Source organism: Rattus norvegicus, chromosome 2 (genome assembly GCF_036323735.1).
Source record: "Rattus norvegicus strain BN/NHsdMcwi chromosome 2, GRCr8, whole genome shotgun sequence".
Classification (NCBI taxonomy): domain Eukaryota; kingdom Metazoa; phylum Chordata; class Mammalia; order Rodentia; family Muridae; genus Rattus; species Rattus norvegicus.
The window spans coordinates 167,038,687-167,066,076 of NC_086020.1; the positions used below are offsets into that span (position 1 = coordinate 167,038,687).

Consider the following 27,390-nt stretch of genomic DNA (forward strand, 5'->3'; position numbering starts at 1 on the left):
AGTAAGTAGATGCTCTATTATTTATTTATAAAGTTTTATTAATGACAAATATTTCATGATTTTATGGGACGTTAGATACAAAGTTTTTTACTTCAGTGTTTGAAGGACACTTGTTCAGAAGTTATCCAAACATATGGGAGGTTAGTTTGGCATACATTTACAGTATTCTAGAAACTGGCTGTCAAGTGTGCCAGTAAGTGGAGGCACTTGGGCTTTACATGCCATTGTAAGCAGGTCCTCCTCCACCTTCTGGGACCACCCAGTTAATATTTTGACTTGGGTCTTTGATATCACATGTTTTACAATGCACACAGTTCTGAGCATTTATCTGTAACCGAAATCCATCACCTTGTTCCAGAGGAACAAATTCATAAACTCCTGTAAAAAAATTATATATATATTTAGCTATGCAACAAAAGGCAAATAATGAAAAAGTGAGTGGGTATAAACTAATCACATAAAAGAAGTGCAGCAGTATTCTCTGGGTTAGTTAACAAGCTAAAGAAATTGACTCCAGCCCTTCCTTCTGACAGACAAGTCAAAGATAGGAGCTTATTCTTGAATATTTATCTTCCAATCTCACTTGAGCATACAGTGATTTTCATAAATCTGAGTACTGTTTATTCTACCATATTACTTATCTTGTTTTCATTAATTTTAACTGAAAGCTCTTAGCACTTAAGGGATTCAGTACTTGGGATGAATTTAGTGTCAGTCACTGGACTCGGTGTGGTCATGTCTATACATGTACACGTGAACCATCATTTCAGAACAGCGTTTAAAAAGACCCGAGAACAGGTATTTCTTTTCTGTAGTCCATTTGTATGAGGGCAGACATGAAAGCATTTTGGAGATAGGTCATCCAAAGAGAACCTAACCAAAATCCCTACTATTTTATCATTGTGATTCAGGACATTCAAGAAATGGGTTTCATTTAGGGTGCTGAGCATAGAGTGTTGTGTGCACATGTGTGTGTGTTTTAATGGTCTCTTTGCAATAGGAAGGGAGCATCTTGAACTGGGAAATTGTTAAATGTTTAGGAACAGAAAGAAATTGTTACTCACCTGCAGGGCAGAATCGCTGCTCAGGCCCATCATATATTGACAGATTTCTATTAACAGGTATGCTGTCATCCTTCAAGGTTAAATGTGCTGGCTGGTCATGTTCATGATTAGTACCACTCAGAGCCACAGAGGATAAGAGGTCAAAACTGATCTGTCCGTCAGGTTTTGGATACTCAATGGGTGTACAGTCCTTGGCTGGTTTGAGCTGTTCAGAGTCTGAGCCTTAAGCAATTTTGAGGAAGATGTTTAATAAAGTAACATCATTTTCCAGGACTCACTCTGTGTGTGTGTGTGTGTGTGTGTGTGTGTGTGTGTGTGTGTGTGTGTGTTGGTGATACAGGCAGCTCATGCTGATAGGCTTTTACAATTGAACTTCATCCTCAGTTTCTCAATCAGTCTTGTTATGTGGTCCAGAACTTGGCCTTGAACTTAACTGTCTTGCCTATACCACTCCATGTCTGGCTTGTCCCCCCACCCCCTGAACCCCAACCCCCAGCATCCAAACAGAACCATATTTACCATGGCTCTGACAAGCAAGTTTAAAATGTGAAGAGGGTGGGTGGAGATGAGCTTAATGAAAGTGTTTGCTACTGAGCAGTGCAGCCTGGGCCCCCAACACTACCAAGAAGGGGGGGGGGAACAACCCTACAACAAGGTTATATTCTCTTATTAAAAGTACACCTCACACATACATTTTTCCATATATAGGTACTTAATATCAATACTAGCATTAAGTATATTTGAATTACCTTTATGTTTTAGAGTCCATGGCTCCATTCCTCTCAATATCCAGTAAAATATTCCAGTGTAAATCATCCCTCCATATACCCCCAGGATCCCGTGGCAGGATGGCCTTATATTTCTGACAGCATGTAGCTCTTTCCACACCCAGGATTGCTTCAAATTGTCCTCATACTCAGTTACGTGGAGTCCTTTTATGAAAAACAAATATTAAGTGAAAGATAGATAGTGAGGCTTAGTTTTTAAAAACGTCATGTGGACCCATGCAGAATCATGTCTGAGTATAACAGAATGGTTACAGACATAATTGGGGTCTTGTGGAATAGAGTGAGTCCCTAATCTATTAGACATGCCCACTTTACAAGAGACAGACAGATGATGGTGAGGTGAAGACAGGCAGAAAAGGGAGGAAAGAATGTGTAAATCTAAGATGAGGAAAATTAGAAACTTCAGAGAGCATGCTCCTTGATTTTGAACCTCCTACTGAACTTGTAAAGAACTTGTTTAAAGTCATCTAGTTTGTTAAGAATACTACTAAGAAATCAATCTTTTGGGGGATGGGGGTACAGATGGTAGGGATTAAATCTAGTGCTTCATGAACACTGGGCAAGTGCTATATCTAGTATGGTACATTTAATCTTTAAGGGGAACAATTGCTTATTAACTGACTTGCATCTTTAGTTAATGGTTTTCTGTTAAAAATTTCAAGGGATTGTATTCCTTTCTTATAACTCTAAATTCCAGGGTCATCTGGTACTATGTATGCATGGTACAGCTACAGCAGGGCTTATGGTCCCATAGGGAATAGTACTTGATGAAAAATTAAGAGAACACTCTATCTACCGTCTGTACTTCATCTTGTCTACCTGCCTTGTCTAGGTATCTCCTTGGCTTTTATTGGTTTTCTTACCTCTTAACAAGCCCATGTGCTAGATCTTCATTCTCAAGATACTTGAAGGCATAACCAAGCTGTGCTTAACACTGGTTTGGTTTGGTTTTTCTCTCTCCAGAGCTTGGGAACAATCAAACCCAGAGGCTTGTTCATGTTAGGCAATCTCTCAGCCATTAGGCTATACCTCAAGTCCCTGACCTGCTAATTCTTAGTTATGTGCAATTCTAAGGACTAGGCTTATATTCACTGTTTGGAACTGAAAATGAACAATCTTTGCTGGAGTTTTTTTCCAGGTGCCAGGATAAATTAAGATAAATTAAGCCAAATATATAGTGTGTCACATGATGGCGCGTGATAATGAACAGTGCAAAGTAGGAGGCCATCCATGTGCATCCCAATTGGCTGTTTGAACAGAGGCAGAGACCATGAGAGAAGAGGATGTGTGACATAGATGTTCAAGAAGTGGACACCAGTGACTGCAATGCGGACTGTGGAAATGAGGTCAACAGCAGGGGGGTGTAGTTTAATTGTAGAACTCTAGGTTCAATACCCAGTACTGGCAAAGAGAAATAAAACAACAAAACAAGCCCCCAAAAAGCAAACAAACCCCAAACTGGCAACCATGGAGCTGAGTTCCCAGCTCCTGGGGGGGGGGGGGGTCTCAGCAGGAACTTGTACGCATGTGCAGAGACCTACGTACACAAGTGAACAATGATAGTTGATTTTTTTTGAAAGTTTCCTGACCTTTAAATGTGTACTATGGCTTATGCATGCCTAACTCCTACACATTACATATACTGTAATAACAGTAAAAATAAATAGCAAATATTAATAGTAAAAAACTAGTAAACAGTAATAACAGTGAAAATAGTTAATATTTATACATAGTATATAATGTATAAATGTATATAACATTATATATACTATTTTATAATATATAGGCAAATGATTCAAAGTGAATATAGTATATATTAATTTATAAATTATATCTATTTATATATAAAAGTATATATAATAATAAATACATAACTTACAAATAATAAGGAAAAATGAAATCAAAGAGAAAACTGGGTTTCAGAATAAGAAACTTGCTAGGGGTCATTTTATAATTAATTGATTTAGAGACAGTCTCATTACATAGTCTGGACTGGCATGGAACTCGGAGACCTGCCTGTCTCTCTTTGATTAACAATGTGTGCCACCAGGTCCAGTCAGACGGCCTCTTACTTTACTATGGTGGTCGTAGTTGTTTTCTGTCACAGCAGAGTTGTGATTATGCTTACAATATACTAAGAATAGGTGGCTGATTTTGCCACCTATACTTGGGAATTTGTGTGATACCTTTTTGAATCATCCCATAAGGTGCAGGTGTACCATGTGCTGAAAGGGGACATCACTGGTGCTCTACTTTGGATGTGAAGAAAATGACAGTTAAAATTTCTGACTGTAGGGGCTGTAGAGATGGTTCAGTGGTTAAGAGCACTTGACTGCTCTTCCAAAGGTCCTGAGCTCACAACCATCTATAATGGTATCCAATGCCCTCTTCTGGTGTGTGAAGGTAGCTACAGTGTACTTATATAGATTAAATAAATAAATAAATCTTTAGAAGAAAATGTCTGCCTGTCTTAGTATTTCTTTCATATAGGAGTTTCTCACCTGCTGTCTTTGATTGGAGATTTTCACTAGTTAGTTGCTTAAAAATTGCTTCTGCTGCCAAGCTTCCACTTTTCATTGCTGTGTGGGTACCTTTGATCTTGGGAACATTCATGAATCCAGGACTGCAACCAATTAGTAAGCCACCAGGAAAAGTGAGTTTTGGTATGGACTGAAAAGAAGATGAAGAATAATACATTCGTCAGCTCAAATGAGACAAAACAAACACAAATATTTCAAACCTAAAGTTGTAGGGCAAAGAAGAGTAAACGCCTGGAAAAGGGGTGTCGCAAGGAAGGGGAACAGTCGGCGCGTGTAGGGTTAGGACTGTGGCTTGCTTTCTATTTTTTTTTCCTCTTCCTATCCCATGCCTGTCTTGTATGGGACAATTAACAAAACAATATGTTTAAAATAACATGCTTTTATTTATGTGTATCTGTCACAGTTCAAACATTTTCTAAGTTTTGGTGAAAATTGTAATTTTCTTTACATGTATTTTGGGAAATGAGTCCGTGTCTATTTCAGTCTGGTACGTGGAGGTAAAGAATGTACTCTAATGGCATTACAACGTCTAGGTGCTGCTCTAAGCAACTGGAGCTTTCAACTTCTGATAAAACAACCAGAGTAATAAAGGTATTGGCCAAAAAAGGTGCCACTGTTTTCAGCTTAGCCGACAAAAGTACACTGTCTAGGGAGTAGGAACTGAAGTAAGGACTGCATGGAACATGTACTCAGTTTGAAAAGGATTCAAAGCTTTATTTTAAAGTCATGTGACCTCCATGTTACTTTTCTAATAGATTAAAGGAAACCAAACACCAATTTCTAAAACAGTTTGAGAATCTAGACTATTAGAGGCAGAAGTGATCATGTTTTAAATACAATCCTGAAAGCAGAGATGCTATCTCCTTCCAAGTCATTTGGGCTAGCCTTTAGAGCTGCTTTTCAGATTATCTTATCTGTCTGACTGATACTCTTCATAACAGTACCAACAACTTTTATCTGGCCATTTAGTTCTTATTTCATCATTTCACATATACCCAACAAACATTTCAAAATATTTACTTTTAACAGAATAACCAGAGATAGAATCATAACAGGCCACCTGAAACACTTAGTTGGGATAAACGATTTTTAAAAGAAAAATTTCCTTTTCAGTTTCCTGGTGTAAGTAAAACAATAAAAGGAAAGCATGAATCACACAGGTTTTTTCTAGTAAAAAGTAAACAAAAGGCCCATGAAAATATCTCTAGAAATATATATTTTGGACACAGGGTCTCACCATTCTTGTCTGGCTTCAAGTTCAAGAAATCCACCGGCCTTAGCCAACCAAGTGCTGAGGTTAAAGGCGTGCACCACCACCCCAATCAAATCAATATAACCCTTTTCCTTTTTATGTGTATGAGTGTTTTGCTGTATGCCTGTGTACCATGTGTGGGCCTGATGTCTGAGAAGGTCAGAAGCAAGTATCAGATGCCTTGGAACTGGAGCTGTGGATGTTGTGAGCTGTGCTACAGATGCTGGAAACAGAACCTCAGTCTTCTGCAGGAACAAGTGTTCTTAACCACTGGGCCATCTCTCCAGCTCTCAATATATTCTTGAAACTAAATTCATGGTATACTGTAATCACTGTGTTTATGCATAATTTATAAGTATTTGTTAAGCTCCTTAAAGTTTTGTCCTATGAAATAAAAATTATGTTCTTAATTTGAGAAGTGCTGGAGGCTACCTGCAAGCCACCTTCATTGAGAGCTCGGGCTCCATAGGCTATCCTTTTCCCACCTTCCAGGGTTGGTCGGATGCTGGGGTGATGCTTCCACCTCTGGAACTCTCTGAATGGACTCAGGTATGGATTCTGATAGTCCAGGCCAACCTTAAAGCAAAACAAAAATTAAAGCAGAGAAAACTACACTGAGGGTAAGAAAGTAAGCAAAAGGATAATTGGCATTTATAACTACAAAAACTTTAAAGATTAAGAAGATCTCAAGAAGCCACTGTGCTTTGGAAATTAAGGTCCAAATTAAAAAAATGATTCTCAATGCATTTGTAAATAAGTATCCACAAGTGGAGTTGTAATTACATAACTTACCAATACCAACTCTACAAGTAAGATAGTAATCCAGCCCGGGCAGTGGTGGTGCACACCTTTAATCCTAGGACTTCGGAGGCAGAGGCAGGTGGTTCTTGGTTGGAGGCCAGCCTGGTCTACAGAGAATTGCAGGATAGCCAGAGCTACACACAGAAGCCTGCCTTAAAAACAAAACAAAACAAAAACAAGCAACAAAAAGAGTAATCTATGTTACAGTAGTACTAGGGCAGAATTAAAGTGGTGTAAAAACAGTGGGAGGAAGTACAGCTTTTACAGCTGTGTCAGTGCTCAAATTAATAGCTACACCTTTCTCTTTTCATAAGCCTGAGTCACTAGGATAAGTACCACAGGGTGACACACCAAAGCCTGACAACTGGGGTTAAATTATGTACTGAGTGCAGAGATTTAATGATGAATCATGTAAAAGGATTATGACACTAACCCTTGACATTGCTGTTAGCTATAAGATGTCGAAACTTGATTGTTCAAAATGTTTAAGATATAATTTATTGCTATAGCAATGAAGAGGAAATTGTGATTTGTTTTTGTTTGTTTGTTTGTTTGTTTGTTTGATTTCTTTTTTTAAATGGTAGGTTCAGACTGTGGGCCAACTTATTTTTAGTAGCAGCATGCCATAGTGGAAGTGGGCTCTAAAGTCATCAGGCATGAATCCCACCTCTATCATTATGGTAATTTGAATGGAAATGGCTCCTTCAGGCTCATATGTTTGAATGCTTTGTTCTCAGTTAGTTGAACTGTTTGGGAAGGATAGGAGGTGTGGCCTTGTTGGAGGAAGGTTGCAACTGGAGATGGGTTTGGTGATGTTAAGACTAGACCAGGCCCATTCTCTCTCTGGCTTCAGATTAGGGTATAAAGCTCTCAGCTACTGCTCTGGCACCACTGATGTCATGGACTAACCCTCTGAAACTGTAAGGAAGCCTCCAATAAAATGCTTTCTTTTATAAGAGTTGCTTTGGTCATGGTGTCTTCACAGCAACAGAACAGCAACTAAGACAAGGAGTTCCTGTGGCATTTGGATAGACTTATTTAATTTGCTCATAATAAGGATATGCTTCATAGCACACAGGATGGCTACAAAATTGACTGACCAATCTCCACTAACCTTCTAGAACAGTGCCTAGAGTGTGGGAGCTACTAGTATTACAGCTAAGCAAGTTGATGAATGTCTACAGTAGCCATAGAGATTTTACATGCTGGTAAGTTCAAAAGTCAGCTTTCTAATAGAAAAGTATTCTCTCTATATAAAGCTCTACTTTCCACATGGATCACCCTATACCTCTAGTAAAACTTTTTGCAATGGGAGAAAACTTACCACAAAACCAACAGCTACTAGAGGTTCACCTTCATTTAAGTGATAGAGGAAAGAGCCTCCATAAGTATGTCTGTCCAAGGGCCAGCCAACAGTGTGATCTACTCTCCCAGGTTTCCACTTCTTCTCATCAATAACCCATAACTAAAAACAAAACACAGTCCTTGAAGTCTTACAGTATTAATTACATTAATATTATGTAACATGTAATATTGTGTAATATTAATTACATGAAAGCAGCACAAAATTATTTTGGACAAAAATATAATTAAATGATTGTAAGCCAACATAAAGAAATGGTTCATGAAAGTGATGAACCCATTAGCACTTCAAATTAAGTATTTCTTTTATGACTATAGAAAAGATTATTGAAAAATTTCTGGAGTACTGGCTACTCAAGCATGCCTACTGTTGCGGGAGAGGGGAAAATCAATGGAGTAGCAAACTTCAGAGCTGCCATTTTATCATTCTTACTTCAGCCATCTTACAATAAGATCATTGTTCATTGCCAGCTTTTATTCACAAATATTTATTTACTTATTTTTTCAGTGCTGGACACTGAAATCAGGCTGTCATACATTTTAGGCAAGCACTCTGACATCCCAAGCCCTTTAAAAAATATGCTGGTCATGGTGGTGAGGCCTTTGGGAGTCAGGAAGGAAGATTTTGTAAAGTTCTTAAACTAGCTCGGGATGCAGCTCTGGTAGAAGGTTTGCCTAACACAGTCAAGGTCCTGAGTTTAATTCCTAGCACTGCAGAACAAAACAAAAAACAAGTTTAAAGGGTTAATAGAGTGTAGAATAAATTAAGAAAATATGCATTTGGGCTGGGGATATGGCTCAGAGGTTAAGAGTACTGACTGCTCTTCCAGAGGTTCTGAGTTCAATTCCCAGCAACCACATGGTGGCTCACAACCATCTGTAATGGGATCCGATGCCCTCTTCTGTTGCGTCTGAAGTCAGCTACAGTGCACTCGTATGCATAAAATAAATAAATCTTTAAAAAAAAAAAGAAAGAAAATATGCATTTAACTTTATTAAATTATAGATTAATATACAATGAGTATTTCTTGAAATATTTTCACATAATTTTGAATAAATAATTCTTTGTAGGATTTGGCCATTCTATAAGTAGCACATGAGAAAGCCATCGAAGGGAATGTTATGGGAAATATTAAGGTTCAAATATTTTCAAGTTTATGAGGTGCTGTAGACATAATTTAGGCAATCATTTGACCTGTTTTAGTTATAAAGAAACCATTTAAATTAATGAAAAAATTAGAGTAAAATTAAATCAATATTATAAACTACATGATAATACAAATTAAATTCCATCACTTAAGGTTAAAATTGCACAAGCAAACCAGGATACCTCCTTCAAACCAATTCCGTAAGTCTGGGCATCACAGCTGGCCCTCAAATCAAACTTTTTATAAAGCTGCTTGGCTAGGTGTCCATGGCAGCCTTCTGCAAAGATTGTGACTTTGGCATGCAACTCCAGGCCTCTCTCAAATGTTGTCTGAAAAGCAAAAACTTGTTAAAAAACAGTATTTGATAAAATAAGCTAACAACGATTTAGGTACACAAAACATAGTAGACCTATGTACTGGAAGGAAAACTATCAGGACTATTTATTATAAGTGAGTCTAAATTTCCCATCTCTGTACATTCCTGAGTTTGCTTTTACCATCAGAAGCAAAGCAGTAGATTTCTTATGAGTTATGAAAAGAAAATATGCATTAAACACCATATACAATCTAGTTACATCATTTTTTTTTAAAGAGTGGAAGTGCTGTCTGCATGTACACCTACATGCCAGAAGAGGGCTTCAAATCACCATGAAGTTCTGGGAATTGAACTCAGGACCTCTAGAAGAGCAAACAGCCAGTGCTCTTAAGTGCTGAGCCATCTCACCAGCCTAGTTACATCCTTTTAAGCATTCGACTGCACTCAACACACTCTGCATCTACTTGCTTTATTTACTTTAACCTTTTCCCTACTGTCAACATACAGTATTGCAAAACAAATTTCCCTCTCACTAAAAAATTAATCAAATATGTATGTAGGTATGTTTGTATGTATGTATGTATGCATGCATACATGTATATAAAGGCCAAACATGTTGCATACTTCTGTAATCCCAGACCTTAAGAGGCCAAGGCAGGAGGATTATGAATTTGAGATCAGCTTAGGCCACAATGAAGAGACTACGTCTCAAAATAAAACAAAAACAGGTTACAATTAGAGACTTTTTTCTAACTGCATTTACATCTGGCAGGTGACAGTTACTTAAGAACAATAATTAAGGAAATCCATTATAAAATATATTTTTTGAGGTGTATGTGTATATAGATATATTATTTATATAATTAATAGGTTTATACCAAAGTAATGCTTCATAGTTATTTGCACATCATAAGTGTATGTATATTATATGCATTATACCAGAAATGAAACATTCATATTTTTTGAAACATTCATATTTTAATGGTCAAATAGATTAAGTTTTTGTTTCTGTCTTGCAGTGAAGGCCAAGCTGCCAGTGAACCCAGAATTCTTCAGTCTCAATAGTCAGAACTACCTCAGTGCTAGGCACATTCAGAGAACCAGCCCGCTTTTCACTTTGATTGGTAAATTGGTTTTTTCTTGAGGGGTGTCTATTTGTGCCATATAATCATATCACAGATAAGCATATACCAATAGACAAGACCGAGTTGACCACCAGACTGAAAAGCTGGAGCTGTTTCAAAATGTCACAGGCGAAAATCAAGCTAAGTAGGATAAAAAATGAGTGGAGCACAGCAGAAACCACCTCTGCTTTTCCCCATGGCAAACATGGAGCAGGAGACCCCACCACATTCTTCTATGGTGTTTTTGGTTTTCTTCTTCTCTCACGGTTTTTCAGTATGTTGACCAGGCAACTTTTGAGCGCTGGGTATCAGCTTATCCTCCTGATTATAGGTATGTGCGACTATGCCTGGCTTCTTTTATACATTACATTCATGTAATATATACATATGTATGTGTGTATTCAGAGAGGAACATGTGTGGTCTTTGTTGTGATGTTGTAACGTTACTATTTGTTATATGTAAATTTCTTTACAAATTTGTAATTAGGTTGTCATAATGTATAGAGAATAATTGCACAGGCAAGCAGCATGGCATGGCTTGTGTGCTTGCCACTGGCTTTCTAAGCAGAAAAACTTACTGGAGGAGACTAGATTCCTAATTCTGTTCAAGAATAGGAGAAAGGGGTTAAGCAATAAGCAATCACCAGGTCTAGGGTAACTGTATGTTACCTCTGTCCTCAAGAAGCCGACCATGTAGTTGGGAGATTAGGAAGTAAACACAGACGGACAATGTATTGTGATGGGAATTTGTGTTTATTCTTATGGTAGGAAAAGAACCTGACAGTTGCAAGCTCTGTAATTCTTTTCTTTTGAAGCTCCAATCTATTTAGGCTTACATAAAACATTCTTTTTTAATCTTGGTTTTCTACCCCACCCCCCCACTTTTAAAACAGAGTCCACAGCCATCCCTCTGCCTCAACCTCCCAAATAGTAGGATAACAGGTACGTGCTCCCATGCCTGGTGCTAGCTATGCCTGTTAAGTTATATGTAGTTTCATTACTGATCTACGTAGTGACTCCTGTGAGTCTGAGCGACTTTTCAGGCTTTGTAGTACGGATTGTACACAGCAGCGGCTGCAGCTAACGTGCACCTGTGTTCACCTGTCAGACCGACGTCGTGGAGGAGAGGAGGGAACCAGTTTTAGGTTTCCCGAAAGATGGCTGCTGTGAACAGAGTGAATGAGACTGAAGGAGTGCCGATGCAGATGACTGTGCTAGTTGCCACAACTTACTAAGTCTCTCATTGAGTGAATGGAATCAAAGCTTTCATGTTTGTTCCACAGGTATATGACTCAGATTTTATCTTTTAAAAATTATTCTTAAACATGTTATACTTGTGTTGAGCTCAAACGTGTCTCTTGTTTTTAAACAATTGTTAAAAATACTACTAAGTATATTCTAAAACCTCCATACTGTGCAGTTTGTAGGAAGACCTAAATACCATGCTTGAGTTGGTTCTTTTTGTTGAGAAAGGATCTGGTATGTAGCTAGCTTAGGCTGGCCTTGAGCCTCAGCCTCGGCCTCCCAAGTACTGGGCCTGCGGATGTGCGCCATGCCCTGCCCTGCCTCAGCACATAGCTGTTGTTCGTAGGCATACCTTTGGTGCGCCATCCTTCTGTATTCCCACATCGTTAGTGGCGATTCCTTTCACACTACCATCTTCATGATAAAGGACCTAAAAATGATAAAAACAAACTTAGTATTACCTCAGATTCATATTAACTTTGACATATTTGAAATGATGATGATTACAGTTTATTTTTGAAGCAAGAAGGGTGGGGGAACGTAAATAACCATGAAGCATAATCAAGAAGATGAGAAACTACTGTGACACCCCACTCCTGTTTCCTCTAGAGAAAAATGCTCTCTGGACAGTCAATGCAACTGCACCCTGGAATCATGGGAGTGTATGAACCAAGGAGAGCGGGTCAGGTGGGTGCTGACCCAAGGAGAGCAGCAATGGAGAACGGGGTAGACATGGAACTGAGGTCTGGTTCCGAGCACTAAAGCAAACAATAAAGCCTGCTAACCGTTGGGGATTGGTTCTAATGCGTTGAATTAATTCGGCCCCAAAGTTGGGAGTCTGCATGTCCAAATACTGAAGGTCCTTTCCCCAAATGCTTTTCGATCAATCAATAAAGAGCCAACAGCTAATGACTGGGCAGATAGACTTAAGGTGGGACCTTTGGATTTGTGTGGGCTAGAAATGGGAAGAGAGGAAGGAAGAGTCACCAGGATTGAGGGGAGAGAGTGGCAGGATCGGGGAGAAGGATGGGACATAATGCAAGAGAGAAAGTCAACCAGTCATGTAAGAATTCTGGTAGGTGGCCTTCCCCGATTGGACCTGGAGTAATAGGGGAAGGTGTGGGAGTCTCAGGAGTACTGGACGGGAGCATTTGCTAGCAGAGGACTGTTTAGGCTCAAAGCCCAGCCTTTGAGCTAGCCACAGCATGTAAAAATTAACTCTGTGTGTGTGTGTGTGTGTGTGTGTGTGTGTGTGTGTGTGTGTGTGTGTGTGTGTGTGTGTGGGGCGTGGTACCTACGGCCTAGGGGACCATTGGGAGAGGGTGGCTTGTGTGGCAGAGTCGCAGCTGGAGCGAGAGGATCCGGCTCACAGGAACTGATTGAAAAAGTTCTTTTTAATTTTTACCACAACACTTCTTACCTCTCACTCTTCTTTCATTATTTCTTCAAAAAAATTTATGTATGTTTCATTTTATGTCTATATTTTATGTTTTGCCTGAATGTTCATGCTGTGCCTTCAGAGGCCAGAGGAAGGTGGCAGATCTCCTGGACTAAAAGACAGTTGTGTGTGCTAGGAATTACACCGGGGTCCTCTGGAGAAGCAGCCAGTGCTCTTAACTGCTTCATCCTCCCAGCCCTTTCCTTTCTGTTATAGAGACAGAGTCTCACTATATAGGCCTGGCTAGCCTAATGTAGACCAGGCTGGCCTCAGATTCACAGTGATCTGCCTGTCTCTGCCTCATGAATGCTGGGGATTAAAGGCACACCATCATGCCCAGGTGCCTGGCTTTTTAAAAGGATATTTCTTTCTCAGCCTGTGAAAGTAGGGGGATTTTTGGTTTATTGTTCATTGAATATTAAATTGATTTAAACAAATTGTTTACAAGTTCTTTAATGTCTTGAAGACATTGAAGGTTCTTTTGGATTTTCAAATTTAATTCCTTGGGGTCAACAGTTTGAAATGGTTCCCAAAAACTATCACTCTGTGGGAACTAATAGAAGAAGTTTTTGGAATGGAGAATAATCTACACAGGTTTGAACTAGTTCATTCATCATGGTGCCACTTTTGAAAAGGGAAAGAAATGTGTTTGGTGGAGGACGACAATAGTGAGGGAGGTCAAATTACACAGCATGGTGGTTGAAAGAAATGAGAATAGTAGCCTGGGAAAGTAAAACCTGGTGAGTAAAGGTGGGGAAAGAGTGAAAAAGACAAGAAGAGTGTCCTTGGAAGGGGGCATAGACTTGTTTTGCAAAGCCACACAGCAGATGATTTCCACTGAATACATGAAAAGATGACCAGGAGTCCACAGAGAGATTCATATCCCCATGGCGTTCAATCACATGACGGGAGCAATAGAAGAAATTCAATTCCTCTTTGGATTAGCATTTTTAGTATTTTCCCCAATTTTGCTATTCTAAAATGCTAAGATTTTTCTAAACAATTTACCTCTGTAAAATTATTGGTTTACTTTTGTAAGAAAGAGATTGTTTTCTATAAATGTTAAAAAAAACAAAACTACACAGACCTCAGCAGCAGCATATCCAGGGTACACTTCAACTCCCAGAGCCTCTGCCTGTTCTCCCATCCAGCTCACAAGGTGTCCGAGGCGTACGATGTAATTGCCATGATTGTTCATCGGAAGACCTGCAATTTTTATGCAATTTAAAACCTGACATTTTATTGCTAAGGCACTCGGATAATCTAATGTACTTAATTTAAAAAATCTAACCAGTGTGTACTGCTGCATAAATATACACATTATCTTTTTGGCTATCATGACATTTTTTAAAAGTTTGGGTATAGTCCTAGCTTATTAAAATAAAGTCAATATTAAAGCCTGAAATAAAAAATTCCTCGCTGGCTTTCAAGGCTCTTTTAGAGAGGAAGACAAAAGAACTGCACCCTAGTCTGGCCTTCTCATTAGCTTGCTTAGCCATCTCTGGGCAAGTCCTCCACATTTCGGCTTCTGTGTTCTCATCTGAGGGTTTTCCTCACTGAGATGCAGCCCCTCCAGCCGTGCAAGCCCATGCTTTCGCGACTGTGCATACTCTACCTGGAAGAATTGGCACAGGAATTCTGTGTTTCTCTGTTAAAATCGCAAACCTGTCTTCTGTTACAGGAGTGTTAAGTGGAGCCTGGGAACAAATGAGAACCGGAAGGAGATGATGTTACTTGTATGTTGGGTGAATATGCCTCTGAAAGAGAAGAGAGAAAAGGAACTCCTCCTTTGCTTTGAAAACCTTGTAACTAAATTGTTTTGTGTCTGTTGGAAACAGAAATCCTTTTTCCTTAGAAATGTGTAAGAGTGTCTAAGAGTGTTTAGCCTGCATGTACAGCTGTGTACCTTTATGTGCCTGGGGCCCACAGAGGCCAGAGGTGGCTCTGGAGTTACAGATGGTTGTAAGCTGCCACGTGGATGCTGGGAATTGAACTTTGGTCCTCTGGAAAAGTAATCAGTACGCTTAATCACAGACCATCTCTCTGGTCTGAAGATGGGAATCTGAAAAGCCAACCCATAGCTCTTGGTGGTTTTGAGAGGCCTCTTGAAACATGTCTGAACTGTGTACATCATGCCTCCCTGTCTCTGTGGGCCTCGGTGCCTGCTGCAAGTTAAAACTCTGCCTAGTTGGAGGAAAAATTAGAAAAGTTGTCCTTTTGGGGATAAAGACATTCGACATGTATGTAGAACTGACAGCTGTGGTGTAGAGGTCTCAAGACAATAAAGGGCTTTGACATTAGAGCTGACACTGCCAATCTAATGATTCCGGTTTCTGATAACCTGAAGACAGAGTAAGTCCCTTTTTAGGGTTTTTGGTTTTTTGTTTTGGTCTTTTTTTTTTTTTTTTTTTTTTTTTGGTTGTGAGCCTAGCCTTTAACGGCTGAGCCATCTCTCCAGCCCGGTCTTTTTTTTTTAAACCATGCTATTTTGGGAAGGAGTGCACAAATCAAGTTTTCACATTATAGTTTATTCCACAAAAAATGAGTGCAAATAACATTTATACACTTATTCAACATTTATTAAAGGATATTCACAAATATTCTAACTTTGGATGGAGGACAAATATAACTCATCCTACAAAAGAAAAAGTTGAAGTAAGATTTTAACCAATTTCATATTAATTTTGAAAGCAATGAAAACTAACAGAGTCTTCTGGATGGTCATACTTGTACCCTTTTCTGCTGAGATTAGAAGAAACCACATTAATTATTTCTTTAGAAAATTGATTTCAGGTGCCAGAGAGTTGGCTCAGTGGTTAAGAGTGCTAGCTTATATAGAGGACCTGAGTTCAATTCCTAGCACCCACAACTATCTGTAATTCAAGTTCCAAGGAGATGCAATGCCCTCTTCTAACCTCTGTGGGCATCAGGCATTTTCATGATACACACACTTATATGCAGGCAAATACTCATACATATAAAATAAAAATCTAAAATAAATTTTAAAAGAAGAAAATTAAACTTTCCTCTTTGGTTTTAGATATTGCATTATCCCAGAAAAGTCTACATAATACTTTACTAGGCAAACATTTAGAACAACAAAGTGTTATATTAGGTAAATTGTTCAAAGAAATTCTCAAGATCATGGCTTCTCATATGTTCAGTATATAAATGAGACATATAGGCAGCGTTATATAAAATAGGAGTTACGTGTTGGAGCGATGGCTCAGAGGTTAAAAAGCACTGGCTGCTCTTCCAGAGGACCTGGGTTTGATTCCCAGAACCCACATGGTGGCTCTCAATTGTTTATAACTCCAGTTCCTAGGGGACGAAGTTCTCTTGTGATCTTCACAGGCACCAGGCATACAGGTGGTGTACAACCATATATGCAGGCAAGACTTTCATATACATAATAAAATAAGTAAATACATACAATTTAAAAAATATGAGTTACTATGTCAAGATATAATTCTGTTTCTTCTTTCTTGTTTTAGATTAGGTCTTGCTATGGAGCTATGCTGGCCTTGAATTCATCAACCTCCTGACTCTGCTTCCTCCATGGTAGAAGTACAAGAGCAATCAACTATATTTAGCTTTCCAGCTATTGTTCATTTGTGTGTGGTGCTGGAAACTGAACCCAGGTCTTGCCATGCTTGCTATACTACTTAGCTATAGGCTCAGGTTCCTTTTCTTTGGTTCTATTTAAGTTTAAAAAAATTAAAAATATATATATTTACCTAACAATTTAAAATTTAGATTTACATGATAAGTGTTTTCTTTATTTTACTAATTTGAAAGTAGAGACAGCATAGATTAGACCTTGTGTAAGAATCATTGTCCTACCCCCTTCTCCTTCCAGTCTGGGAAGAGCTCTTTAAAAGCAGCTGGATCAAGGCAAGCCCCTGAGAGCGTATGAGCTCCTATCTGAGCAGCTTTCTCCACCAGACACACACGGATGTCCTTTTCCTGTTCAGCAGCCAGCTGCTTTAGCCGAATAGCTGCAGAGAGCCCTGCTGGGCCGGCACCAACTATTACCACATCTGCTTCTTCTGCAAATCTCTCCATATTCACTCCTGGGAGGAAAACAGGTTAAAGATAAAGAACAACTCTGGGATTAATAGGACCACATAAGTCTTATGCTGGTTTAGGATACATTAAGATGTGTTTTAGTGTGTTTACCATGCTTAATAGTATAATTTATAGATATTCTCTCTGGGCTGTGCATAATAATTATAGTAAGTATATAATTTGATGAGTTTCAGGTTCTCTTAGGTTCAGTATGTATCTTATTTTGTTTCTCATGAACAGACTTTTGGCTTTGAAATCCACTATTATAAATTTAGAAGGCATGGTGGTTCACACTTATAATCACGACAACTGGGCGGTAAGAGCAGGAGAATCAGGAGTTGAAGGTCATCCTGTTACATTCAGGAGTTCAAGGTCAGGCCACTACATGAAGTCCTGTTCTAAAAGAAACAAATGAACAACAACAACAAGTTTTTACTTATCTAAGCCGTAAGATGTGACACATTTGATAAATCTGGGATATATATTGGATGCTTTTAAATTATCATGAAAAATAAAATATTAATACCAACAAGATAATATAAAATATCTAGGGAAGTCTCAAGAATATTATGAAAACTATGGCCTACCTTCCCATCTTTTGTCTTTTTCCCGGGGATGAATAGTGTAGTGAGTGGTAATCTGAGGTACAGCAGAGGTTGAAGAGCATCTTGGAGCACACAGAGGTAGGCACTTTTTAATTTTTAAGGCATGAAACCACTGATATGCTGCATAAAAATGAAAACAGTATCTTTTTAAAAATTAGTTTTCATCTGTCGTATACTGAAAAGTCTCTCAGCTGAACGAATATTTTAAATAATTGACACAAATCTAAATGGAATGTTTTTTCTTATATGAATGATACAGCTAACTTTTGCTCATGAAGCAAAATTTCAAATCTTAAAATGAGTAAGAGAATAAAATGAATGGCTGATAGTATAATAAAAATGAATGGTTTGGAATTTGAGAGGGATAGTTACTCATTAAATGGCATATTAAAAAACTCATTAAAAAACATATGTTTTTTTCTATTTTTGTTTTGTTTTTCCAAAAACATTTGGAAAGAATATATACATTGTTCTTTATGTCAAATGAATTCCATTCAATCCACTGTTTTTGATTGTTTGTTTGAGACATGGTCTTAGATCACCCAGGCTGGCTTGGAACTTGTTAAATAGATGATGCTGGGTTTGAAGTACAGAAATCCACCTGCCTCTGCCTCCCAAAGGCTGAAATTAAATGTGCTTATCACTATACCAAGCTTAATCACACGTTTTTATTAAAAATCTCATAATATTATATAATATACATAATAATTATATATTCACATATTCTTTGATTCTTCCCCTATTGAGTGTGGACTGGACCTTAATAGTTTCTAATAAGTGGAATATTAAAAGAGAAAAACTGGAACTTTATAGTAAAAAATACAGTACTTATAATTTGAATAAAGTGAATCAAATGGTATTTGAATCACATACCATTTGAATATGACCAGCAGAACACTGATGTCACATGCTATTGATATGATGTAATGAGAAAGATTCTTTTTCTTTTTTTTTTTTTTCCGGAGCTGGGGACCGAACCCAGGGTCTTGCGCTCGCTAGGCAAGCACTCTACCGCTGAGCTAAATCCCCAACCCCATGAGAAAGATTCTTAACCTGTGTGGTACATACCCTCAAAATCCTTACTCTTCAGTCTAACCAGGAAATCATGAGAAACCACCAAATAAGTTTAGATTAAGAAGCATTCACTAAAATGCTTGTATCAAGATCACAAATGACAAGAAGCAGAGGAACTGTCCCATTGAAATAGATGGAGGTATGCTAACTAAAAGCTGCATGGACTAGATCCTGGACCAGAAAATGGCAACCTCAATAATTTTGTAGTATAATAACATTTCATCAATGTCAGTTTCTTAGTCTCGATATTCACCATGATTATATATGATGTTAAGGTGGGAAAGACACGTGGGGACTCTGTATTTGCTCTGCAACTCATCGGAAAGCCTAAAGCAAGTTCAAAAAAAAAAGTTAAAGAATGGGGCTGGAGAGATGGCTCAGTGGTTAAGAGCCCCGACTGCTCTTCCAGAGGTCCTGAGTTCAATTCCCAGCAACCACATGGTGGCCCACAACCATCTGTAAAGAGATCTGATGCCCTCTTCTGGTGTATCTGAAGACAGCTACAGTGTACTTATATATAATAAATGAGTAAATCTTAAAAAAAAAAAAGTTAAAGAATACAGTGATAGGTAGATCAAAGACTGAAATACAAGAGCTACAGCTATTCAGATGGGCATGGTGACATGCCTTTAATCCCAGCACCTAGAGGCAGAGGCAGAAATAGGGGATCTCTGTGACTATGAGGCTAGTCTGGACTGCACAGGGACTTCCAGCCAGCTGAGGCAACACAACAAGACCAATTATGCCCTTCTTAACAGGATCAGGACCTTCCTAGTAACAATTTCAATGGTTATATACAAAAAACCTGTGAAATTGTTCGATTTCTATCACAATAGTGAGGTCTTTTCTAACTCGGATTGTATCTTATGATAGTAAGATAGTTAAATAGTAAAGACAACGAGTTTTGTTTTGACCATACAATTTACACTTTCCTGGACATGATGACTGGTTAAGAATTTTCCATGTTAATATTATGTCTTGGTTGGGGTTGTGGCTCAGTTGGTAGAGTGTTTGTCCAGTTGGATCATCAGTACCTCATGAACCAGGTAAAGCAATGCACACTGGGAAGATCAGAAGTTCAAGGTTATCTTCAGCTACATAATATCATAACCAACCTGTGCTATATGTGAATTTGTTCCAAACAAAATGCCCCTCATAACTTTCTGAGACGTGGAGTAGCTGCAATCCCTATTTACAGCAGGTAAATAGAAATTCAGATAGTTTCTTCTAATACCTGTCAAATTTTGAAATAGTAATTATCTCTGAAGTCCTGGAACCTGAGGCCATGGTACATTTTTTCTTTCAATTAAACAGAAAGAAGAAATCTTTCAAATAAAAATTAACCTTATATAAACTAATTTTATCTTTTGGCACCACTTACATGGTTAATATTTTTAAATATTTCAACAAATAGTTTCTCAAGTGATTCCTAGCATCAAGGCAATAAGTACTAAGTTGAATGAAGTGGGAAAAACAGTTGGAGTAGAAGTCTAATGTCTTGTAAGTACTATATACATTTCTTTTGATAATTTTAAAGTAGAAGGGAAACAGATCTCTAGCTTGTTTTGCACGCTAAAAATTATAATATTGCTGGGCAGTGGTGGTGCATGCCTTTATCTCAGCACAGGCATCTCTGTGGATCTCTGTGAGACTGAGGCCAGCCTGGTCTACAGAGCCAGTTCCAGGGCAGCCTGGACCACACATAGAAATCCTATCTCGAAAAATCAATCAATCAATCAATCAATCACGATGGAATACTTTATTAAGACCAAGATTAAAGCTTTATTTACCCCAAATCATGGGGGGAAAGATATCAATAAGTAATTCAGTTTGAGTTCAAACATACGAACATCATTTTAAACAGTATTTATTATATACTGTAGTTTACCATATACAAGTTATCACTTACATCTGAAAATTAGTAAGTGGAATATGACAAACTTTAATTCTATTATTTATACATCTACTAATTGAATCTGTGGTCTCTGATTTCCACCAGAGACATTTAAAAAGGCATAAATACTTAAATGAGCATGGTGTCTCTCTTGAGACATCTGAACATTTAGGAATAGAGACAGGGTTATGGTAGGGAAGCAAAGTCAGAGTCCACTGAACACAGATCAGCCATACATATTACATACTTAAGCACATTTAGTGTCAACACTAGCAGTAACACTGAGTTATGAAAATGTATCAAACCAGCATTCAAAGAAAAGTCACTGACTGGATCCAAGACTGCATCTAAATTAGGCTGTAAATAGCTCTAAAAGTATAACATATCCTGTGTAATAGATACTTGGTTTGAATATAAAACATATTGTTTAAACAAATATATATATATACACACACACACATATATATTCATTCATTCGTTTAAAAATCCTACAGCCAAATTTACTTCAGTAGTGATTTATATTAAGCCAATTACAAAAGAATTCAAGATCCTCTAAACTTGTTTGAATTAGGGGGTTGTTTTCAAGTAAAAACTTAAAACTGTCATGAAACTGCTTTTAGAAGCACCCTTAACAGAAAACGCCTGGAGTTAACAGGATAATGCAGAAAAATTTCCGACTCCAGACATAATTGTTGATACATGAGTTACACGATATGACAGGTCAGACTTCAATTAAGATTGGACTATCATGGCTGCAAAGATGAAAGTCAGGTCAGAACCAAGGAGACAACCCACACAAGTTTTTCTTTCTTTCCCATTTCTAATAAGGCTGCAGATAATACCTGAGCCTTGGGGTAAGGATTAGGACCGGCATTGGGGGGGAACTCCACCGAGGGGGCAATGTTGACATTTTCCTCTTCTCATGACCTTTAACCTAGATGTTAATTCTGCCAACTGGGGCAACTCCAAGGTCGGCAAGCCAGGGTCCGCCAACAGGCGCTGACGGCATTGACCTTTGCCCTAGTTTAGCCTAAGAAAACAGACAAGGAGAGAGGTGTTTGCAGTACCCCAGGTGTGGCCCCAGTCTCTTTTGTCCCAACTTATCCACCATGCTCCATCTGTCCCCACCAGGAGTTTCATCTCACCAGGGCAGGACAGCTTGGTTAGTCGCACCAACATGTTCAAAGTGACCCGGAGACTTGATCAGATACAACAGAGAGAGGCGGGTCTGTGGCTTGAGGACGGCGCTGGACTTCTAGGCCACGAGGGGCGCCATCACCTGCCAAGAAGCCCCTACTGCTCAGCTTCTGTCAGCCTCTGGGATCTGCTGATCGCCCTTGCTTCGCGGCGTACCCGCCCCTCTTCTGCTTTGCGCCGGCGCCACAGAGGACACGATACCCAGTAAGGTTTCCGGGTCACGTACAAGCGAGGAGAAGGCAGAAGACTCCATCTCCCAGTCATCCTCATCCAGGAACCTAGTGTACGGAAGAGGCCCACACGGTCTCGCATGTGCGCGTGCGCACTAGAAGCATAGCGGGGATGAGTCGCTCAGCATTCTGGGAGTTGTAGTGTTCAGCTCCAGTGTCTCCCGATCCGGACCCGAGGTGTGCGCAAGGAGTGCCTGACTTGATATCTGATTGGCTGTCTGGGAAAATGAAAAGTACTTGTGGTCCAGGGCAGAAACAAACGAGAAGATGGGGCGGGACTCCGTGTGGGAGGAGGCGGAGCCTGTGGGCTTTGGGCGCGAGCGGTCGAAAGGCAGTTGGTGAGGGTTCGGTTGCTCGGTCCTGTCCGGCGGTACCAGCTCAGTCCCATGGCTGATTCTGAGGAGTTTCGGGCTTCTTCGCCACCGCCGCCGCCTCCCTCGTCTCCGTCGTCAGGCGCCTCTTCATCGTCCCTCAGCATGCCAGTGAGTTTGGGCTGGCGGGGTCCGAGCCGGAGCCACGGTCCAACGGTGGACCCGCTGGAGCAAGTGGAGCTGCAGATCGGAGATGTGAGTGTGGCCGCTGCGGCCGGGAGCTGCTTGCAGCTAGGGTGCTCCTGCCTGCAGTTCTTGGAGTTGAGGGCTAGCCTCGGCTCTCTCCGTCCGCATCTTTCTTTCCTTCTTCTGCTTGCAGTCACCCACAGCACCGCTACCGGGATCCTCTCTCCGCCTCCTTCCATCCTTCGGAACATTTTGAGCAGGGACTTGAGCCTGCGCTTCTTGGTCATCAGCCCAGGGCTAGCTGGTGATGCTATTTATTGTGTGTCGCATACTTGCTCTGTGTTGGACTTGAGTGGACCAGGGCTAATCACAGCCGGCAGCCGAGGTCATTGGTTTCACTGATGGTTAGACAGAACAGATTAGACATCCCTGTAATGCAAAAATTACGGGATTTTTTTTTTCAATCTCGAATTCCCAAAAATCACTTCCTGACTCCCAACACATATGACACTGAGGTGGTTGGAGGGTCACAGCGTCACTTTATAAGGACTCTTGAGAGGGAGAGAGGAATGAAGTATGTAGCGGACAAACTTTCTGGGAGAGCGTTGTGGAATAACCACACTAAAGATTGGAAACTAGAACTGGTTGACAGGTTTTTACTGTTTCATCAAAAGAGATGGCTAAAGTGCTGGTCCAGGTTTTTAATTTTTTTTCCCAAAACAATACTGGTTGCAGATAAATGTGTAGAATAAATGCTGATGTGATATAAAAAAGTGTTACTTTATATATTTTTGGTGAGGAAAACATTTGATTTAAAAGTGAGTTTTTCATAGCTGTGTGTGATGTTAGATGTTCTGTCAGCTCAGCTCAGAATATCAGTTCTCTGATTTTTTTTTTTTTTTTGTAGTTCAAAAATAAATGTTCATGGGTGAAAATAGTGGAACAGAGCTATTCTTACCCAGTTGCCAGCAAAAGTGGTTTATGAGGAAGTCCTTTGGATGGCTCTGTTACTTTTAGTCAAGAGGTTTCCAGATTGCCTTGGTGAAGTATACAGGAATTGGGGGGTGTTTTCTGTTAAAAATACTGACTTGTCATATTTAGTGGGTGTTTTTATGGCAGGTATGTTTCCTCAATATGAAATTTTGTTTCCTTGCATAATGAAAAAAATTTAGAGGTTCTGCGTGTAGGTCAGGTAGAGCTATGTGTCTCCCATGTTCTGAGACTTTGGGTTAAAGAAAGAACCAGTGTTTCTTTGAAAATTCCTTCTTTTAAAGAAAAACATGTGGGCCTTTGATTGAAGGTTTTAAGCTATATTTAGACTATGAAGTTAGACGAGATTTTAAAAAAATAAGCGTGTATGAGGTCCAGAGCGTGGCTCAGTGCTAGAGGTTCTGGGTCCTCATACCATAAACAAACCCATTTGACTTTTTTCTTTCATTAAATTTCAGGCGGCATTTTCATTAACTAAACTCCTCGAAGCCACATCTGCAGTATCAGCTCAAGTGGAAGAACTTGCCCTGAAGTGTACAGAAAATGCACGTTTCCTTAAAACGTGGCGAGACCTCCTGAAAGAAGGCTATGACTCGCTGAAACCCGACAACTAATGCCTGGCCCAGAAGATGCTGGCACATGGACCGCATGTGTGGGGCTGCCCGACTCCAGACATTTATACTGAGAATGAAACTCTTCTTAGTATTCTTGCTCTGTGAAAGCAGAATACTGAACTCCTCTTATTTGCTTATGCGTTTTCCCTGATATGACAGTGTTTGCCTTAAGTGCTTTCTGCCCTCTAAGCTTCTGTAGTCTTCCTTTATGAGAGCTAATTCCATCAGTAAGTAACTGTCATACTAGAGAGAAGATGACAAAAATGCTTGAGTTGGGAGTTGACCCCGGTGTGTCTCTTGAGGCAGGCGATGAAGATTTCAGGAGCATGGTCCAGCCCCACAGACTTCCCTTATCCCAAATCCCACAGCCACCCCCACAGCACTCACTATCTGTGAATAAGACTCGATGAGTATAATTGAAGGAAAAATACTCTTTTTTTTTTTTTTTATGGGAATTTGACATTTTTTTTGCCTTGAAGCAGTCTCCCTGTGAAGGCTTCTGTCTTAGTCTCTTGAGGGCCAGGACTTCTGGTGTGCAACACCGTGCCCAGTAGAAAGTTTTGAATTTTGATGATGATTTTAAAATATATTTTTACTCATTCTATGACTATTTTTAAAAAAGCTTTTACTTCATAAAATGAAAACTTTTATAGAATGCATACTTTTTTTTCCTATTTATTTTTATACTTAACTGCTTCCATAGTTGATATTTCTCTTGTTGGTGTTCTATATGTTCAATTGCTGTCTTTGAAATATCAAATTTATGGCTGTATGCTAAGTATTATTAAATGGAGCTTTGCAAGTTATTTATGTAATTCTAAAGTTGGTTTCCAGTGTCTAACGTTTAACCGTTTGTATGGGTTTGCTGTCAGTTGACCTTAGTGTTAAGGTTCCAGTTTATCTGTACTGTGTTTTATGTATTTAGTGCCATCTGTCTTCAAGCCATGTACTACTTTGATACATAGGAGTTTGAAGTATCTTTGATGTGATGTCTGTGTCGATACATTGCTGTGACTAGAACTCTCACTGGGAGCTGTGGTAGGGGACAAATGGATGGGCAAAGACTAGTTTTGACATAGTCAAAGTGATTTTATTTCTTTAAGATCACACAACATGGGGTTGGGGATTTAGCTCAGTGGTAGAGCGCTTGCCTAGCAAGCGGAAGGCCCTGGGTTCAGTCCCCAGCTCCAAAAAAAAGAAAAAAGAAAAAAGATCACACAACATGTATAGTGTGATTTCTGTACCAAAGAATGCAGAATGCTTATTTCTGTATGAGAAATACTTATATATTCTGAAAATTGCAATTTAAAAAATATATAAAAATAAATGTATTACAAGTAAATTTGTTTATTTTTATTATTATTTAAAATTTTATGAGATAGTTCAATCATACATAAAAGATGAATGATTCAAAGAGTCCCATATATTCCCATGCAGGGTTAAGTTTGTATTTTTATATTTTCAGCTATCCCCTCACCCCCAAGTGTTTGACTCATTGGAACTTTACGTTGCCACCTCTTACACCCTTCCCCTTGTTTTTCTCACCATAGCCACTGTCTCAGAAATGTTAAGTTTTTGTTAATTTTGGATTAAATGGTATTAAGCAGTTGGTGATTTATATCCCGTACCACTCCCAACCCTGCTGAGGACTGAGTGCAGGGCCTTGTGTGTGCTAAGCAGGCACTCCTTGGGCCCTTAATTTGTGTTTTGAAATTTCCTATACCTACAGGTGCTTTGTTTTTGAGACATGGCCTTTTAATGTAGACTGGACTGACCTTGAAGTTGCCACGTAGCCAAAAATGACCTTAAATTCCTACCTTGCCTCCACTTCCAAAGTGCTGGGATTAGAAATTGTCCCCTTTTATATAATATGTGCTTTATTTGGTGAGAAAGCTTCAGGATAATCATTTTCTTAAAGAACTACAATGTTTTTTGTTTGTTTTGTGAGATGGGGTAGCCCTGGCTCCTGGAACTAGCTCTACAGACCGGGCTAACCTTGAACTCAGAGAGCCACCTGCCTCTCCCTCCTGAGTGCTGAGATTAAAGGCATCGCCACTACTGTCCTGAGAGAAACTTTGATTTGGCAATAATTTCATTACAAACTTCAGAGGAAAATTTAATAGTCTCGGTGATGTGAAGTGAACTGTGTCACGGGCACTGTGTTAGAATGTGTGAGCATTATTTTATATAAACTCTTCTGCTCTGAGGACAGTGACATCTGTTCATAGAGCAGGGCATGGAAACTGAGAGAAAACAATTTCCCAGGGCTGGAGAGATGTCTCAGTGGTTGAGAACACTTGCTGCTCTTGTGAGAGGATGCAGATTTTGTTCCTAGCACCCCCATGGTGCCTCATAAGCATCTGTAGCTCAGGTTCCAGATGACCTGACTTACTTTTCTGGCCTCTTTGGACAGCAGAGATAAATGTGCGCATGCACGTGTGCAGAAGAGCTCTTCCTTAGGTCCCTTAAAACCCTCAGTATCCTGTGACATCACATTATTGATGCTTGCTTGTATTACACCCGAGCAGACTGGAGAGAAGTTAAAGTTCAGGTCTGTCAGTTTAGTCTCCTCATGTGGTGGTGTTACAGGTGCTCAGATATTTGGTCTGATTCTGGGCTTTGTTTGGCCCCCCCACATCCCCATCAGGGTATGGTTAAGGTTTAAGGATATTCCTGCCCCCTTTTGTGTGTATATACGTGTATGTATGTGTACAAATGTGAAACGGAGATCAAACCTAAGGATCTGCATACACTGTTAACCCTAGACCCCGAGATTTTTTTTTTTTTGTTTTTTTTTTTAAAAGCAGGGTCTCATATATACCAGTTAGCTTCAAACTCTGTATGTAGCCACAGTCAGTCACGAACTCCTCATCCTGATTCTGCTTCTCAAGCGCTGGTGTGATAGGCTGAGTTAAATTTTTAAAAATTAAGCAAATTATATTCAAAGTAAAGTGAACTTCATCCAAACAGGAGAAGACCAAATAGAGGAAAAGGCCCTCAGGAGGGTTCTGACAGCCTTTGAATTGGACACTGATGACTTCTGGTTTTGCAGTAGCCTGTCAGCTTTCAGACTTGACAGAGCTATGAGTCAGTTCCTTGTAAGTATCTCTTACATGTGTATGTGTTTTTGCATGTGTATATAT

At 39.4% G+C, this 27,390-nt stretch overlaps 2 protein-coding genes across 3 annotated transcripts; one reads left to right on the top strand and one right to left on the bottom strand.

Moving 5' to 3' along the window:
- Nucleotides 1–20: 20 nt before the first annotated feature.
- On the bottom strand, nucleotides 21–22,072 carry Etfdh (electron transfer flavoprotein dehydrogenase). 2 transcript variants are annotated; one of them, NM_198742.2, is made up of 13 exons: nucleotides 21,865–22,072; nucleotides 17,734–17,871; nucleotides 16,922–17,151; nucleotides 14,694–14,775; nucleotides 14,166–14,284; nucleotides 11,993–12,070; nucleotides 9,138–9,284; nucleotides 7,770–7,910; nucleotides 6,077–6,220; nucleotides 4,354–4,522; nucleotides 1,814–1,996; nucleotides 1,065–1,286; nucleotides 21–378 (listed from the first exon to the last, which is right to left on the bottom strand). In NM_198742.2, exons 1-13 carry the CDS (start codon nucleotides 21,896–21,898, stop codon nucleotides 215–217), a joined length of 1,851 nt encoding a protein of 616 aa, NP_942037.2. In that variant the 5' UTR covers nucleotides 21,899–22,072; the 3' UTR covers nucleotides 21–214. The 2 variants fall into 2 exon arrangements, with proteins under 2 accessions (NP_942037.2, XP_006232569.1); XM_006232507.2 differs by lacking the exon at nucleotides 9,138–9,284 and having other exon boundaries at nucleotides 21,865–22,006.
- Nucleotides 22,073–22,454: 382 nt separating this feature from the next.
- Nucleotides 22,455–25,587, top strand: C2h4orf46 (similar to human chromosome 4 open reading frame 46). The gene is made up of 2 exons (NM_001107685.1): nucleotides 22,455–22,712; nucleotides 24,092–25,587. The coding sequence occupies exons 1-2, from the start codon at nucleotides 22,533–22,535 to the stop codon at nucleotides 24,245–24,247; spliced, it is 336 nt and encodes a 111-aa protein (NP_001101155.1). The 5' UTR covers nucleotides 22,455–22,532; the 3' UTR covers nucleotides 24,248–25,587.
- Nucleotides 25,588–27,390: the final 1,803 nt, after the last annotated feature.